Here is a 15,954-nt window from a genome sequence, read left to right as displayed (position 1 = left end):
ATATTAACAAGCCCCCAAAATCATCACTGTCTTCTTCGTTTATTTGAAAGTTGAAACAGAAAAACATCCAAAACCCTAACAATGGAGATAACTGGACTTCCTCAACCCCCACAAGTCCACAGAATCCCTCAATTCAGATATGTAGACTCAATCCGCTGGCTTCCTTCTATCTCCCCATTTCAGAAATCTCTCATTGTCGCTTTCTTCGATACTGACACCAGCACTCCGTCCCTCGAAATTCACTCTCTAAGCCCCTCAAAAACCCTCTCTCTACTCTCCTGCTGGAACCCACCTTCCCGCATCTCCTCCCTCAAGTGCACCCCTTCTCTTATCGCCGCTTCCACATTTTCCGGCTCTCTCTACTGCTTCTCCACCGCCGGCAAAAGCCTTGAGTCTGTGGTTGCGGAGCCGCAGGTCTCGGTGGTAGGTAGGGACTTTCATGTGGGGCCGATTGGGGGAGTGGATCTAATGGAGGGCGGGAGTGATTGTGTGAGTGTTGGGGAAGATGGGAGGGTGAATTTAGTTAAGCTTGGATTTGAAGGTTATCATGGAAAGGGGAATTGCAGGAGGGTTTTTGATGGGAATGGGTTAGTTTCATATACAGCTGTGAGGTGGGCTTCGCCAACTGAGTTTGTGACCGGTGGATGTGGGTTTGGGCTGCAATGGTGGGACCTAAGACGGCCTGGTTCTGCTGTTGCTCAGTTCAAGGGTAATTGGTGAGTCAATCTATATATTTATGGCGCTGTTCTGATGTAATTAAGTGCTCATGCTCTTAGCTTTTACCAGTCCTCAAGTTGTCTGATTGCTGAAGTTATCCCTGCTTGGGATTGAGGTTCAAACCTGCATTTTATAAAACTGTTTAGCTGTTTTAGAGTTCCTACAACTGAAACAAGTGAAGTTTAACTGGCCTCTAATTGGCATACTCAAGGTGGTGAGCATCTCAAATGACAATGTTAAACGAACTCTTAACTCTTTGTATGGCTAGTAGTTTGCGTTTTGTTGTGTTTCTAGAATGGGATTGTCAAATAACAAGGAAGCTATATTACCATATACATTATAGGTTTGCCTCGTGCTCTGGAGGATAGCTTGCTGTGTTGCTTATTTGTAGGAGCTATATTGTTGCATTGAGGGCCAGTATTTAGTAAACTTATGGTAGATTTCTGTGCTTGATCTAATGTTACTTTTCAGTGCTGTTTCTTAGGATGTCAGCAATGTTGAGTTTATTCCTTTTGTAAATATGACCTAAAGTAACGGTGCTCTTAGTTCAATTTGTAATATGTAAGTTGCTGTATTTTTGTTTTTCTACGAATGGTCTAACCTGCTTATCATGTGAATCTTGAAGCATGGTGTGGCAAACAGTTTTCTAGATGCTGTAGGAAAATGGGAAAATATAGAGGATATGAGCAAAACAGGCTTTGTAGGATCCTCAATTATCATTTGGTAAAGGCTGTGGTATAACTGGGGAACAAATTGTGTTTTAATTAACTTATTTCATAGAAGGAAGTTAATGGTTTACTTCTTGTGCTTGTTAGCTACATTGAGCAATATAACAATTTTCTGAATTATGTGAAATAAGGGGGATATAGACTTTCTAATGAAGTTATTACTTATTGCTGTAGGGATCAGGGAACAACTTCTGGGATCATACACTCCATTGATATTCATCCATCAAGAAAACACACATGTCTGGTAAGATAGCTGGTCCACCAATATCTTTATTCTCATTTAGCATGAAAACCTTACAAAGGTTACAGGTTTGCTTGTTGGTTGAATTCCTTTTATATTTTAATTTGCATTGGATCATGTGTGCTGGATGCTCCCACTGGTGACTGTCTAATTGTCCATACAGTCTCGCTGCTATCCTCATCCTCTCTTAGCTCAACTCTATTCATTTCTGCGGCAGAAATTCTACTTTTAATATAATTAGTTGCTAATATTTACTAATATAAATGTTGTAAAAAATTATCACTAGCATATGACTGTTTCAGGCAATAGATAATAGGGAAAATTACTGTGGGGTCCCTGAGTTTTAGTGAAATTAACCATTTAGTCCTTATAATTCTCAACCCCAATTAAAATGTCCCTTATTTTCTTAAAATAGAACCATTAGATCCTTCTGTTAAGTGTTAAATATTCCTGTAGTCAACTAATATAATCATCAGTCAAAGGAGAGGGTTTATTAAGACATTACAAAATTACCCTCATATGTCTCCAAGAACAAATCCTGCCCCTTCCTCTCTGCCCCTTTGTCTCCACTCCTATTAAAAAAAACCCAGAACTCAACACTCAAACAAAGCCTTGCTAGCAAATTTCCAGCAAATTTTTGTCGATTCATTTGGAAGTTGATAGGGCACTTAACACTGCTCTGACCCCCCCTAAATTTATCGAGGTCTCTGATGGTATTTGTGATCTGGATTTTTTGTGCCCATAAACAAGTCATAACTCAGAAGGAGAATGGTGGCAGTGGTAGAGGAAACACTTAGGTAGGAGGAATCGGCAGTGTAAGAAGAAGATGATAAGCATGATTGCAAGGAGAGTTTTGCAGGAGTGGAAGGTTGTCAAATCTCTCCTTCAAAACCTCGTATCCAATGGTCGTGTTTCTAATCCCTCTCCTGTCTGCAGAAGCTGATCCATTGTGGTCATAATGAAATTCGATTGATTCTTATTTGATGTCTTAAATGAACAAATATCAGCAAGAGGATCAACTAGAGCCTTGGAGTGGTTAGTCTCTCCTTTGTTGTCGATTGTGCAAAGAAAAATTATTCAATTAGGGATTTTCTGCGTTTTATATGAGTTGAACCAAGTGATTGATATTGTATTGTTGAAAGGAGAAGATGAGTGAAATTTTCTGTATTGAAATTTGCATTGAATTTCTTTGTTGAATTTGTAGCTTTCTCTGTAATTTTTGTTCAATTTGAAATGGAGATGATTGAATTTGTTGCTGTTGATTTTTCATTTTATCCAGATGGGGCTAAAACACTAAGGAATGAGATACAAGACAGTAAATGTGTTTTTAGGGTTCAGGATTTAGAAGTAATGGTCTTATAAATAGGGAGGTTTTAGATAAGGGCATTTCAGACTTTTCACTCAAAATAAACAGAATTCATTAAGCGGTCTTTAATAGAAGGACCTAATGGTTCTATTTTGAGAATATGAGGGATATTTTAATTGGAGCTAAGAATTGTAAGGATTAAGTAGTTAATTTCATTAAAACTTAAGGACCCCATAGTAATTTCCCTAGATAATAGATATGAATCATATTGATGGTTGGTACCTGTGCTTTACCAAGTGTATAACTATATCATTGCTTGCATTAGTGGAGATTTATCGTCATGCCATATGTGTCTTGTAGAAAAACATAACTTTCTCAAAGTAAAAAAATCAACGTGTTTCAAATTCTTTATGGTCAATATGTTTCAGAGGATCAGATTTGTTATGGTTTCTATTACCTCATTAACAGAGGAGACATTTCATTCAAACATGTATGTTATTTTCAATTCAAGGAAATGGTTCACATTTTGAATATGCACATTTGAATTGTTGTCTGGAAATGTACTAGATTTTCTATTTTGATATGATGTGAAATATTTTTGTTGGGATTGGATTTTATGCTGATTCTAATTCTTTAGATTTAATTTATAGGCAGGAGGTTCTTCAGGTACTGTATTTGCCTGGGACCTACGCTGGCAACAAGAACCAATTATTCTTTCTGGGGTTGGTACAAATGAGAATAAGACCCATTCATTATCTGAAAGTGATGTTTGGGAGGTTCAATACGACAGCTACATAAAGTCTTCCAGCAGCAGTATCTCATCCTCACGGATCTTACCTGCAATGATCTGTTCGGAAGATGGGATCCTTGCTGTTATTGAACAAGGTAAGGAGTTCCTACTTTGACTCCTGCTTCTCGTTTTGTGTTATCAGTCTTCTTCCTTCTAGCAGCAATATTCAGTAACTATTAGGCGCAGAATCATTGATTTAGTACTATTTTTGTTGATTGAGTAAACAAGAGCTTTGTACGTTTGTTCTTACCAAAACAAATGCCTGGAAACTTATGTGCATCTGCTGCATCAGGTGAGGAACCTCTCGAACTCTTGGCTGAACCATGCGCAATCAACAGCTTTGACATTGACCGTCAAAATCCCTCGGTATGTAGTAAGCTTACCCGAATGAATTGAACTCTGCTTGAAACCATGTAATTGTGGTTTTTTAACTTATTTAATTTTTTTTTAATTTGCTGTTACATATGCTACCACACAGGATGTGGTATGTAGTTTGGAGTGGGAGTCGATAGCCATATTGTCGAGACCATAATTGCGAATAGCGAACTCAAAACTGATGGAATGTGATTTTTCCGGGCGATTACCAAGGCATCGCATTGCAGAGCCATGTTTGTGCACATCTTGAGCAATATTTTGTCATTGAGATCTCATTGGTGTTACCTCATAGAATTTATGCTGGATAGCAGTATATTAAAGAGCATTAGTTGGCATCAAGTGTAGAATATTTTGATGTTGTAGTTGATACGAGTAGATGCAATTTGATATTTTGCTTTTCTTGCAACAGTGATGCAGAGTGAGTTTGATGAGTTCTAAGTTTGTTGATAGTCCTGCAAAGCCTCATAGAATTTTGATTTGTGATTTGTTAAATAAAAGTAATCTTAAAATGAATAGATTAATGGGTTCAAATTTGGTTTCATTTTTTTTATCCTTTAAATATAAAGAAAGATTAATTACCAAATCATTCTTGGTTGATTAGAATTGATTATATTAACAATTTAGCATTCATTTTCTTCTCTAAACTAGTTTTTCTTACCCGTTACGTTTTTTATTTTTTCGTAGATTCAATCATCTCTTTGCAGTCAAAACTACAAACGGACCAATTTTGATTTTTTCTCTTATGCCGATGCGCGGGGTATTGATATCTTGTATTTTCATTCCAAAATTGGGATATAAACATGAATTTAAGAAAATATTTGAATTATTTTGGTCAATAAACTAAAAAAATATTAGAACAAATTTAAATTTATAAAAATATTTGGATTATTTTTTTAATAAATAAAAACTATAGGTAATAAAATATAATAAAATAGTCACATGGGAAGACTGGTGGTAATATCAAATTTTATTAAAAAAATAATTTGATAATATCAGATTTTAATAAAAAAATTGTGACAAATTTTAAATGTTTGTGTTTGATTATCTAAAATTAAAAATTTAAAATGTTTTCGAACTCAATTTATTTTAAAATTTAGTAATAAGAGCTGTCTCTAAAAATGTCAAAATTAAATTAAAAACTGATGTTTTTTTGATATATTAATTATAAATATACTATTATCTATTTTTATATATTTTTTAATTTTTATATTAATTACAATATTAAATTTTTGATATTTTAAATTAAAAAAATTATAATTAATAGCTTTAAAGGTAATTTATTTAGTTAAAAAATTAAATTAAATATATTTAATTGTTGAGTAATTTTAAAACTATGTGGTATTGTTGTTATGAGCTGAGTTTTATATGCACATGATGTGCATATGATGTTGTCTGGTATAAAAGGAAGCGGTGCTTCCAGAACGATGTGTAACGTCATTTTATTACATTTTGAAATAAAGCTCTCGTTCTTTTCTCTCTCTTTCTTGTTTCTGCACATGGTATCAGAGCCTGAACACTAACCACGGCGGCGCATCGCCGGTTGAATTTTTTGACAGTGCGGTTGTCGAAACCGGTCAAAAATAACCTTCTTGGTTATCAACAATTTACAACTGCAGATAGTGGTGAAGGATCGAATCCACAGAGAATTGATTACCTATTTATTTTTCTCAATGAAGACAAAGAGAACCAATTGAAAACACAATTGAAAGCAAGTTATTGAAAATAGAACAAAGATAAAGTGCAAGAAAGTAAAAAGAGGGTTTTGAGATTGATTTGATTAACAACTATTGAAAGCAATTGAAACAGCAAGTAATTAAAATAAAAGGGGAAATCAATATGAGAAAAGTCTAGTTGAAGATATGGATCCACTTTAGTTGTTTGGGTTGATCATTGACACTTAGGTTTTCTTAATTCATTTAATAGATTAGTTATGGGACTACACAAACACATTTGTGTGTGCTTTCTAGATGGAAAAACAACTCAGGTTACCCAATCTGGAAAGCTAAATCTCTTTGGCAAATTGATTCTAGATGATGTTCTTTATATTCCTCATTTTCAATACAATTTGATTTCTGTTGGTCAATTAATGAGTAGCCATAGATACTGTATAGTAATGTGGAAGGATTATTGCCTTATACAGGACCCACTGAGTAAGAAGGTGGTGGCCATAGGCAAGAAACAAAAAGGCCTCTTCAGGCTGAACCAAATGAGCTTTTCTCATTCTGATGTAAGAAATTGTTTGTTTGAAATCATGAACTCTAATGCTGATCTTTACAGCTTTGTAAATAGCTCTATCTCCCAAATGGAGTTGAATAAAGAACATTCCATACAATTTGAGCAGAGACATAAACATGTAGTGACCATGAATGATATGCATGATAGACTAGGGCATGCATCAGTAGGTAAGCTCAAACATGTTAAAGGCATAAATATCAGTAATGAGACCATGAAATATTGTCCTGTCTGTCCCCTAGCTAAACAAGCCAGATTACCCTTTCCCAGAAGTCACACCTTAGCCTCAAAACCTTTTGAATTAATTCACATTGATATATGGGGGCCATATAAGACCAGCTCTATCACTGGAGCATTTTAATTGGTCCACACCTTATGAAAGGCTATATGGGACATCACCTGACTATTCTCACCTGAGAAAGTTTGGTTGCTTGTGTTTTGCTACTTCTGTGGGAACTCAGAAGGACAAATTTTAAGAAAGAGCCATTAAAGCTGTGATGATAGGTTATGCCAGCACACACAAAGCCTATAAGCTTTATAACATCAGTGATAAAACCTTCTTTATTAGTAGGGATGTCGTTTTCCATGAAAACATATTTCCCTTCCAAAACACTAATCTGATTGAGAACTCTGTGGTTCCTATTCCTGTGATTGAGAATGATTGCCCAGATGTTGATTTCTGTCCATCTGGTCACACCAGTGATAACATACAGAAATATCCTTTAGTTAGAAGGACCCAAAGGCATAGGCAAGCGCCTGTGTGGATGCAGGCTAGGGAGGCAGCCTTCGGCTGCCGAAGCTTGCCCCCGAAAGGAGACTTTCGTCTCTGTCTAGCAGTTTCGGCCGCCGAAAGTGCCGCCGAACATGCATGAGTTTCCGTCTCTGTCTGGGAGTTTCGGCCGCCGAAGGTGCCGGCCGAACCTGCCTGACTTTCGGCTCTGGAAGGACTTTCGGCCGCCGAACCTGCCGCCGAAGTGCCCTGTCCAGGCCTCCTTTTGCATGTTTTTTGTATGGTTGTTTCATGATGTTTTAGGGGTTTGTTGGGGAGTAGTTTATAGTTATGTTCAGGTGTGTTTGGTCCCTCATTTGAGTCCACCTGTGTAGGTTCGGACCCGAGGAACCGAGGACCCCCAGCAGTGAGTTCAACTGCTTCAGTGTTGTCAGAGTCAGCCAGAGGTGAAGTGGAACTAAACTTAATCTTTTAAATTAAATGTTTTATCATGTTTCATGCATCATGATATGGCATAGGATGATTGCATTAGTTTCACGAATATAATGTAAACTCCCAACAAGCATCCTTCATGATCAATAATCCCTTACATCAGTCTTACATTTGCAATATCAATAAGGTCACTGAACCTTGTACTTACACTCAAGCATCTAAGGATGCACATTGGGTTGAAGCCATGAAGCAAGAGCTTCAGGCCCTGGAAAATAATAACACTTAGGTGCTCACTAATTTACCTAAAGGAAAAAAGGCAATAGGCTGTAAATGGGTCTATAAAGTAAAATTTAAGCCAAATGGGGATGTAGAGAGATATAAGGCTCGGTTGGTGGCCAAGGGCTACAAGCAAATTGAGGGGTTGGATTACAAAGATAGATTTTCACCTGTGGCCAAGCTTACAACTGTAAGAATTCTCATTGCTCTTGCTACTTCCAGACAATGGCCAATTTTCCAATTGGATATAAATAATGCTTTTTTACATGGATATCTTGATGAAGAGGTGTACATGACACCTCCCCAAGGTTATCACAGAGCCCAGCCAGGGCAAGTTTGCTTGCTTAAAAGGTCATTATATGGGCTTAAACAAGCCTCTAGACAGTGGAACATTGAATTTACCAATTTTCTCAAAATTTTGGGCTTTGTGCAGTCCTCACATGATCACTGCCTCTTTACCCAGCATACTGGTACTGTAACTTTGATATTGCTTGTGTATGTTGATGATATTATTTTAACTGGAAATTCCATTAATGCCATTACTGAGTGCAAGCTTGCTTTACATTCAAAATTTACTATCAAGGATTTGGGACCTATGAAATATTTTTTGGGCCTAGAGGTTGCTAGATCCTCTCAAGCAACTTTACTTAGTCAAGCTAAGTATATTTCAGACATATTGAAAGATGCAGGCATGTTTCACTGTAAACCTGTCTCTTGTCCTTTGCCTCAAGGCTTGCATTTGTCTCCTGAATTAGGAGAGCTTTTTGATAAACCTGATTTATATAGGAGACTTATTGGCAGGCTTCTTTATGTCAATCTCACAAGGCTTGATATATGCTATGCTGTGCAGCACTTGAGCCAATTTATAAGCATACCCCGAAGACCTCATTGGGAGGCTGCTTTACACGTGCTTCGATATCTTAAGGGCTCCTTACATCAGGGGCTTTGTTTTCCTGTAGATACTGATCTATCTTTAAATGCCTACTGTGACTCTGATTGGGCAGCTTGTACTTATTCTAAAAAGTCACTCTCTGGATATTGCATATACTTGGGTCCTTACCTTGTTTCTTGGAAAACAAAGAAACAACCTACTATTTCAAAATCCTCAGCTGAAGCTGAGTATCGTGCAATGGCTAACACTGTGTGTGAACTTCTCTAGATTAGCTATATTTTGCAGGATTTGCAGGTTCACATTCAACTGCCCATTCCGCTGCATTGTGATAGCAAAGCTGCCATGCATATTGCTGCCAATCCAGTCTTTCATGAGCGCACGAAGCATATTGAAATAGACTGTCACCTGGTCAGAAATCAATTTCAACGGGGATTTATATTACCTCACTATCTCACTACTGAGGATCAGTTGGCCGACATATTCACCAAGGCTTTACCAGCCTCTCGTCATGGCACTCTAACCCGCAAGTTGAATCTTCTGCCCTTACCAGCTTCAACTTGAGGAGGGGGTGTTAAAACTATGTCGTATTGTTGTTATGAGCTGAGTTTTATATGCACGTGATGTGCATATGATGTTGTCTGGTATAAAAGGAAGCGGTGCTTCCAGAACGATGTGTAACGTCATTTTATTACATTTTGAAATAAAGCTCTCGTTCTTTTCTCTCTCTTTCTTGTTTCTGCACAAATAAAAATATAAAAATTTATTTTTAAATAGTTTTTATATGATAATTAAATATGCTTTTTTTTAAAAAAATGGCATAAAATTATTTTAGAAACCAAAAACTGAATAGTACCGAAATCTGAGAACTGTATCTAACTAAAATCGGACCAGTGATGAACCAAATCAAAATTTCACTTCAATTTCTAGTTTCGTTCTTAGGTGGACTCCAAACTGGACCCCGAGACACACATCCATGATGTAAAAGTCAATAACACCGCTTTGATCCATGGCAAACGCGCGTTGGTCGTTGGATGTGTTTTCTGTGGGATATAAATTCAATTAAACTACTATATTTTTTCTAAACCTAAATAAATTTAATTAAATTCTTTTATTATTTTTTTAAATTTTCATGTTAATTAAAATATTAAAATTTAATTTATAATTTAAATTAAAAATAATATTATATTAAATAAAGTCAATAAAATTATAAAGATTTAATTAATAAAAAAATTGAATTTAACTTAAGCCTTTGAATAAAAATATAGTTTTTTTTAATTGACTTATTTCTTTGGATTATGACTGAATTGATTATTCTAATTAAGGCTTTGTGGTTTAACCAAACCGAATCAGGCTTCGCCTTATAGTTAAACCGGTCTATCTGCACAGTCCAATAGATATAATTCTAAATCGATTTCAGATATGACCTAGCCGTTTCGGTCCAGTTCCGGGATGAACCGGCTCTGGCTTGGTCTGGGTTCTGTCGCAGTACCGAAACGTAAATGAGAGAAAAGATTCAGACCTCCAATTTACTGCTACTCCTATCCGCACTCTATCGCTCCACGTCATACCTCTTCTTCCTTCCTGCTCCAAAGCGCTCGCTCACAGGAGCCTGCGAGAACCCAATTACAATCTTCAACAATGGCTTCTTCAACCATGTTGTCTTTCAATTTGAGGCTTTGCCTTCTACACTTTCCTCCAACAGCTCGACTCTCTCAAGTTTCTGCTCAACTCTCGCCCTTGAATAAGTTGAGCAACTCACTCAGACTGAGTTCCAGCAACAGCATTTCTGGGTCTCTCTCGTTTTTGTCGAGAAAGCCCTCTACTATCACTCCTTTAACTCAGAGGCTTCAATCTCTTACAGTTACTGCTGCTAAGGGCTATAAAATGAAAACCCACAAGGTCAATTTCTCTGTCTTTTTGCTATTTGTGCTGGGCTCCTGTGGTTTGAGAATTTGAATTATTTGCTCTTCATCTTGTTGTTTTCTTAAGGTTGAGTTAATGTAGCAGTACCTTGGACAATTTTGCTATTTTTAAATTTTATTTTGATAATGAATTTTGTGAGGCTTTCTTTGTAGGCATCAGCGAAAAGATTCAGGGTGACTGGTAGAGGAAAAATAGTTCGGAGGAGAGCTGGGAAGCAGCATTTGCTGGCCAAGAAGAATACCAAGAGGAAATTACGACTCTCAAAAATTGTGGGTTCTCTTCATACGGTCTCTTCGATTCTTCTTACATGACAAGCCTATGTTTTGTTAGTTCAAACATGAGGGTGTGTGTGTTTGTGTATATACTTGTCCATCTTTCTATCATGATATATCCACATAATTTCATTGCATTGATGCTATGCATTTTGGTTTCTTATCCTTTATTGTTACAGAAGCTGGCTTCATATTGGATAGAGTCTTGAAAGTAACAGCAATATCTTCCATTCCCAATCCCAACATTAATCTTGGTTTTTATACCATTTCTGTTTCAGTAGAGGTTGGGAGGCCTAAAAAGAGTTTTCTAAAAAGTATAATTCTAGATGTTGTTGAAAAGAGTAGCTTAAAAAGAGTTGTTTATTTGTTTTGTAGTTCTATGATTAAAATATGTCAAATTTAATTGTAAATAAAATTTTTAATACCATTTAACTAATATATTTGAACAGATTTTTTTTTCTTCTATAGCAGCTTGAACAATAATTCCAAATGGATCCTTAAACATTTTTCCATGACTCTCAACTCAACCATGAACTGTTTTGTGATTCCTTGAATGATGAAAGGAATTTCTTGTGTGACCAGTGATGCAGATATTTGCTAAAGCTTAAACTGACTTTGGTTTGGTGATCCCACATAAAGAAAGTAAATCTTGTGAAGCACAAGTTGCAATTGAATTGACATGATAGAGGCTTGTAAATTTTCACTTGTGGCAATCATATATGTTACTTGTTAAAAATGAATTCAGTTATGAAATGTCATCGCTATAATTTGATGAAGTGAAAATGGAAAAATAGAATTTCACAATCTAGAGACATTAGATTAATTGATATTGACTTTACATGTTTATTTCTAAGTTGGCTTGAGGAAGATATGCATATGCTTGAATTCAAAGTTTTTTCATGTGTCATATCATATCTGTTATAGCCATTGGGTCACTCAGGTATCAAGTAGGATACTTGAAGTAAAGACCTTGGTGGGGTTTTAGGAGAACAGACAAGGAAAATGATTGCCCTATCTTATTTCCAGAGTGCTAATTAGGGATTTATTCTTTTCAAAATCATTGGGGACTCATGTTGTAAATTCTGAATTTATTTATTTATTCGTTTCACTGGGAAACAAATGCTGTTGAGAGTTGATCAAAATATTATTATACATATATTAAAATTTACTGTAACCATGGGAAAGAAAATATGTATTTCTTTGGAACTTGAAGTTAGATTTGTGCAAGGGGAAGAAATAGAATCAGTAGAGCATTATGTATGAGGATATCTAGAAGAAGTAATATCCCTCGTCATTTGCTGTTATGCAAGATAACAGAATCTTGGACTTTTGGCCAATTATTATAAATCTGATGATTTTGACACTTTATATTCACCAAGATGTCTTTGGCCTAGAGAAATTTCTGCAAATAAACTAGTTAATGCTTCTACTCTTCTGAACACCTTTCGTGTCCTTTAATTTTAATGAATAGAAAGCTGAAAACATCAATAAGTTGCTGGGTCCAGGAGGCAAGTTGCTAAATTGGACTTTATGTTGTCAAAATGATGATAGTTCAAATATTTATCCATTTCTGGTAGATGCAACTGTCTCTTGTTTGCCGCTGGTCTAAAATATTTTGGGTGTTCTTAGTTCTTATGTGTGAATTTTTAAGGCAGATGCTTTAAATAACTACATTCTACAGAGAACTGAAGTGGTTTTTCTTTTTAAATTCTTTAAATAGGGTTATGCAAAAAAATGCTGCGAAAGAGAAGGGATAGAGTGAGGGGATTCATAAATTCACATAGTTTTTTGAAGTGTTACCAAATGTTTTTATTTTCTTCATTTTGTATTAGATCTCATTACAGATTCATTGGTTCTATCTCCAGGAATTCTAAACTAAAAATCTGGAAGATGCTGGAGCAACATAACTGCTCAGGACAAGTCGCTTGAATGCATGCATACTTGCATTGCATAAACAGTATCATGATTGTGTTTTTGTTTTGAATTTGCTTTTATGTAGCACCTGAATGCAGAGTTACCATGGAGACGTTGACATATGTGTTTAGGATAACAACATAAAATAACATCATATGTCAGATTATCTGTGATTAGTGTTCATCTCATCTCAGTGCTTTTAATACAAGATTCCTTTTCAGTGCTGATATGACTGTTAACAATCGGGTAGGGTGTTCACCTGTCAATTTGAATCAGTTTTGCTAAATAATTCCGATTGAGCAGCATAATTCTTCAAATTAGACTCTTACTATTGTCCTTCAAATTATTTCTAAAATCAGTTTGATCCTTGTTCCATCTTTTGGTCTTTAAAATGTTCACATCTCCAAACCAAAGCAAACTGTTAACCAAATGGAACGACCAAAACTGAAAACTGAATCACCATTTCAACTGAGCGTATTCTTTGCTGTTTAAACATCAATGGTTGTATCACATATTTTCAGATTTTAGATCATGAATTTTGCTTCCACAAAGAAGTTTGATCTCTTACTGTAATTGTTTGTTATTATGTGCAGCACCCAGTTAGCCGGAGTGACTATGACAATGTGATTGGTGCTTTGCCGTATCTGAAAGTAAATAGACAGGCAACTTAGAGATCATTTCATGTGAGATGAACACTTTTTTTTTTGGTGGCTGCTTCTTGTATGCAATAGACAAATTTCTCTTGGTACCTATTTTCTTCTAATCCAGAACTCAGTCAAGTTACTCTGAAATTTCTGTATTTGTTGATCATTTCATAAAGCACACCTTCTTCCTCTCTACAGCCTGCATGTCTTTTTGGTAGCAATTTGTAATTTGTTTGAGATAATAAGGCTTAATGGTTTCAGAAACAGAGAATATTTGATTCAAGTTCAAATTTAAATGAAATCTGGCATTTGCTTCATTTGTTAAAATTTGATAATTTTGCAGTTGGCTAAATATGGAGAAAATATTAATTTTGCTCTATGCTTAATATGTATAAATGGTAAATTACAGAAATGCCCTTGGAATTCTCATTTTGTGACTGCTAATCCTATATTTTTAGAATCTAGAGGTGTAAATGAACCAAACTGTTCGTGAGCTATTCGAGATTCGGTTCGATAAAAATTCGATCGGGTTTGGCTTGTTTTCTAAACGAGCCGAGCTCGAGCTCACTTTTTAGGCTCGTATAATAAACGAACCGAGTTTGAACTTAGCAATATTCAGCTCGTTTAGACTCGCGAGCTCGACTCGTTTTCAAGTTTATGAACAAGTTCATGAACAGACTCGCAAACAAACTCGTGAGTTCGCCAATACCAATTCCATATCGAAAGTTTACTTTTTTATAAAAAAATAACCCTTCTATATTTTTTTCATTAGTTTTGAATTTAAGAAATTTCAATTAAATAAAAAAAATTAATTTAAAAGTTTATTAATGACATTATAATTTAATTTTTATTTTTAGTTTATAATTTAAATGAATTTGAATTATATTGTGCTTGTTTATAATATAATCGAACTCAAATTCGAGTGTAAATGAGTTCAACTTCGAGTTTTTTGAATGGAATTTGAGTTGACTCGTTAATGTGATAAACAAGTTTATTACGAATCAAGTTTGAGTTTAATATTTATTTTATAAATTGAGGTCTTGTAAATGAAGGTCGAGATCGAGTTCGAATTTAAACTTTTAAATTTATTTTCTAGTCGAACTTGAACTTATTAAAACTAAACTCGATTTGATTATATAGATATTAGAATCCTATTATAATATTTTTAAATTTTAATTTCGTTAAATACTTTCGTCCATAGGAAAACTAATGACATAAATATTTTAATCAATTTTTAAAAAATAGATGAAAATGGATAGAAAGAATAAGGAGCTGATCATTTACAGAAAACTAGAGTTGTTTTTAAGATTTTTTTTTTTTAAGTCTGAAAATTAGAGTTTTGAGTTTATAGGTACAAATTTTCTGAATTGAGAATTAAAAAAAAATTAGTCTTTTAAAATTTCGTTAAGATTTGAAAAATAGTCTTTGAGTTTTTCTTTTTTCATTGATTTCTTTTATAATAATGGTTTTGTTTTCTAACTATCTTTACAAATGAAAAACAATGACCCTTTCATAACAATAAATATATTGCAACATTTTCTTAATTAGATTAAATAATTATTAAAATTATTTATTTATAATTATAAAAATACTTATATAATATAAAATAAAGTTATGTTTTATTTATTTATTTATAATTATAAAAATACTTATATAATTATAAAATAAAGTTATGTTTTTTTTAAATTATAAAACTATTTTATTATTATAGGTGAACATTTTTTTTCTGTTTTTCTTATTTTCTGTAAAAAATGAAAATTAAAGTTATTTTATAAAATAAAAAATAGAAGAAAAAATGTTTTTCATAGGTAAATGCAGCTCAAAATTTTAATGAAATTAAAATTTATAGACTTTTTTTTATGAGTATTTTAACTATTATTTTTTTAATATTTAGTAAAAAATCAAATTTGCTTTTATAGTAAAATAAAAATATTAATTTTTTAATATAAATATATCGTGAATTATTATTAAAAGGTAAGAATTTTATTTTTAAATAAACTAAATAGACAGAATGGGGTTAAACTCACTATCTTATTTAGCTATTCAATGATAAAATAAAAATAATTTAAAATAAAAAATAAAATTTAATATTTTTATCATTAGGGAAAAATTTGAGCTTTTAAAATTTTCCCCATTAAAACGTACAAAGGGATTATTAATAGCAGAAATAATTTTATTGTGTTTCCAGTAATGTCTTGATACATTTCCTCACTTGTCAGGCAATATTCGATTCATGCGGCAAATTTCTCACCGGACCAACTGCCGCCGTCATTTTAAAGAATCAACGGGCCCCACATTTTATCCACCAACTTTTACGTGTCGGCCGTTTCTTGCTTTTGTTAAATTACCAAACTGCCCCCATTCTCCTCGCTGACTTCTTCAGGCAAACAACTTTTACGTAATTTCAACCACAGCTGTCAACACGGCACGTGCGCATTTCTCTGCGGCGTTTTGCACGTTCACGCAGTCAAAACGCACCGTT

The 15,954-nt window shown here is 34.4% G+C and overlaps 2 protein-coding genes across 4 annotated transcripts; both read left to right on the top strand.

Moving 5' to 3' along the window:
• LOC110630774 (nuclear pore complex protein NUP43) lies at positions 1-4,563 on the top strand. Of its 2 annotated transcripts, XM_021778348.2 has the most exons (6): positions 1-716; positions 1,620-1,689; positions 3,643-3,877; positions 4,075-4,148; positions 4,261-4,327; positions 4,373-4,563. In XM_021778348.2, the coding sequence occupies exons 1-5, from the start codon at positions 82-84 to the stop codon at positions 4,312-4,314; spliced, it is 1,068 nt and encodes a 355-aa protein (XP_021634040.1). In that variant the 5' UTR covers positions 1-81; the 3' UTR covers positions 4,315-4,327; positions 4,373-4,563. The 2 variants fall into 2 exon arrangements, with proteins under 2 accessions (XP_021634040.1, XP_021634039.1); XM_021778347.2 differs by having other exon boundaries at positions 2-716; positions 4,261-4,563.
• Positions 4,564-10,223: 5,660 nt separating this feature from the next.
• Positions 10,224-13,669, top strand: LOC110630636 (50S ribosomal protein L35, chloroplastic). 2 transcript variants are annotated; one of them, XM_021778148.2, is made up of 3 exons: positions 10,224-10,618; positions 10,795-10,911; positions 13,422-13,669. In XM_021778148.2, exons 1-3 carry the CDS (start codon positions 10,358-10,360, stop codon positions 13,497-13,499), a joined length of 456 nt encoding a protein of 151 aa, XP_021633840.1. In that variant the 5' UTR covers positions 10,224-10,357; the 3' UTR covers positions 13,500-13,669. The 2 variants fall into 2 exon arrangements, with proteins under 2 accessions (XP_021633840.1, XP_043806728.1); XM_043950793.1 differs by having other exon boundaries at positions 12,780-13,474.
• The last annotated feature ends 2,285 nt before the right edge of the window (positions 13,670-15,954 follow it).

Source organism: Manihot esculenta, chromosome 14 (assembly GCF_001659605.2).
Source record: "Manihot esculenta cultivar AM560-2 chromosome 14, M.esculenta_v8, whole genome shotgun sequence".
Classification (NCBI taxonomy): domain Eukaryota; kingdom Viridiplantae; phylum Streptophyta; class Magnoliopsida; order Malpighiales; family Euphorbiaceae; genus Manihot; species Manihot esculenta.
The sequence above is the reverse complement of the archived record's forward strand: the minus strand, read 5'-3'. Positions and strand labels throughout refer to the sequence as shown.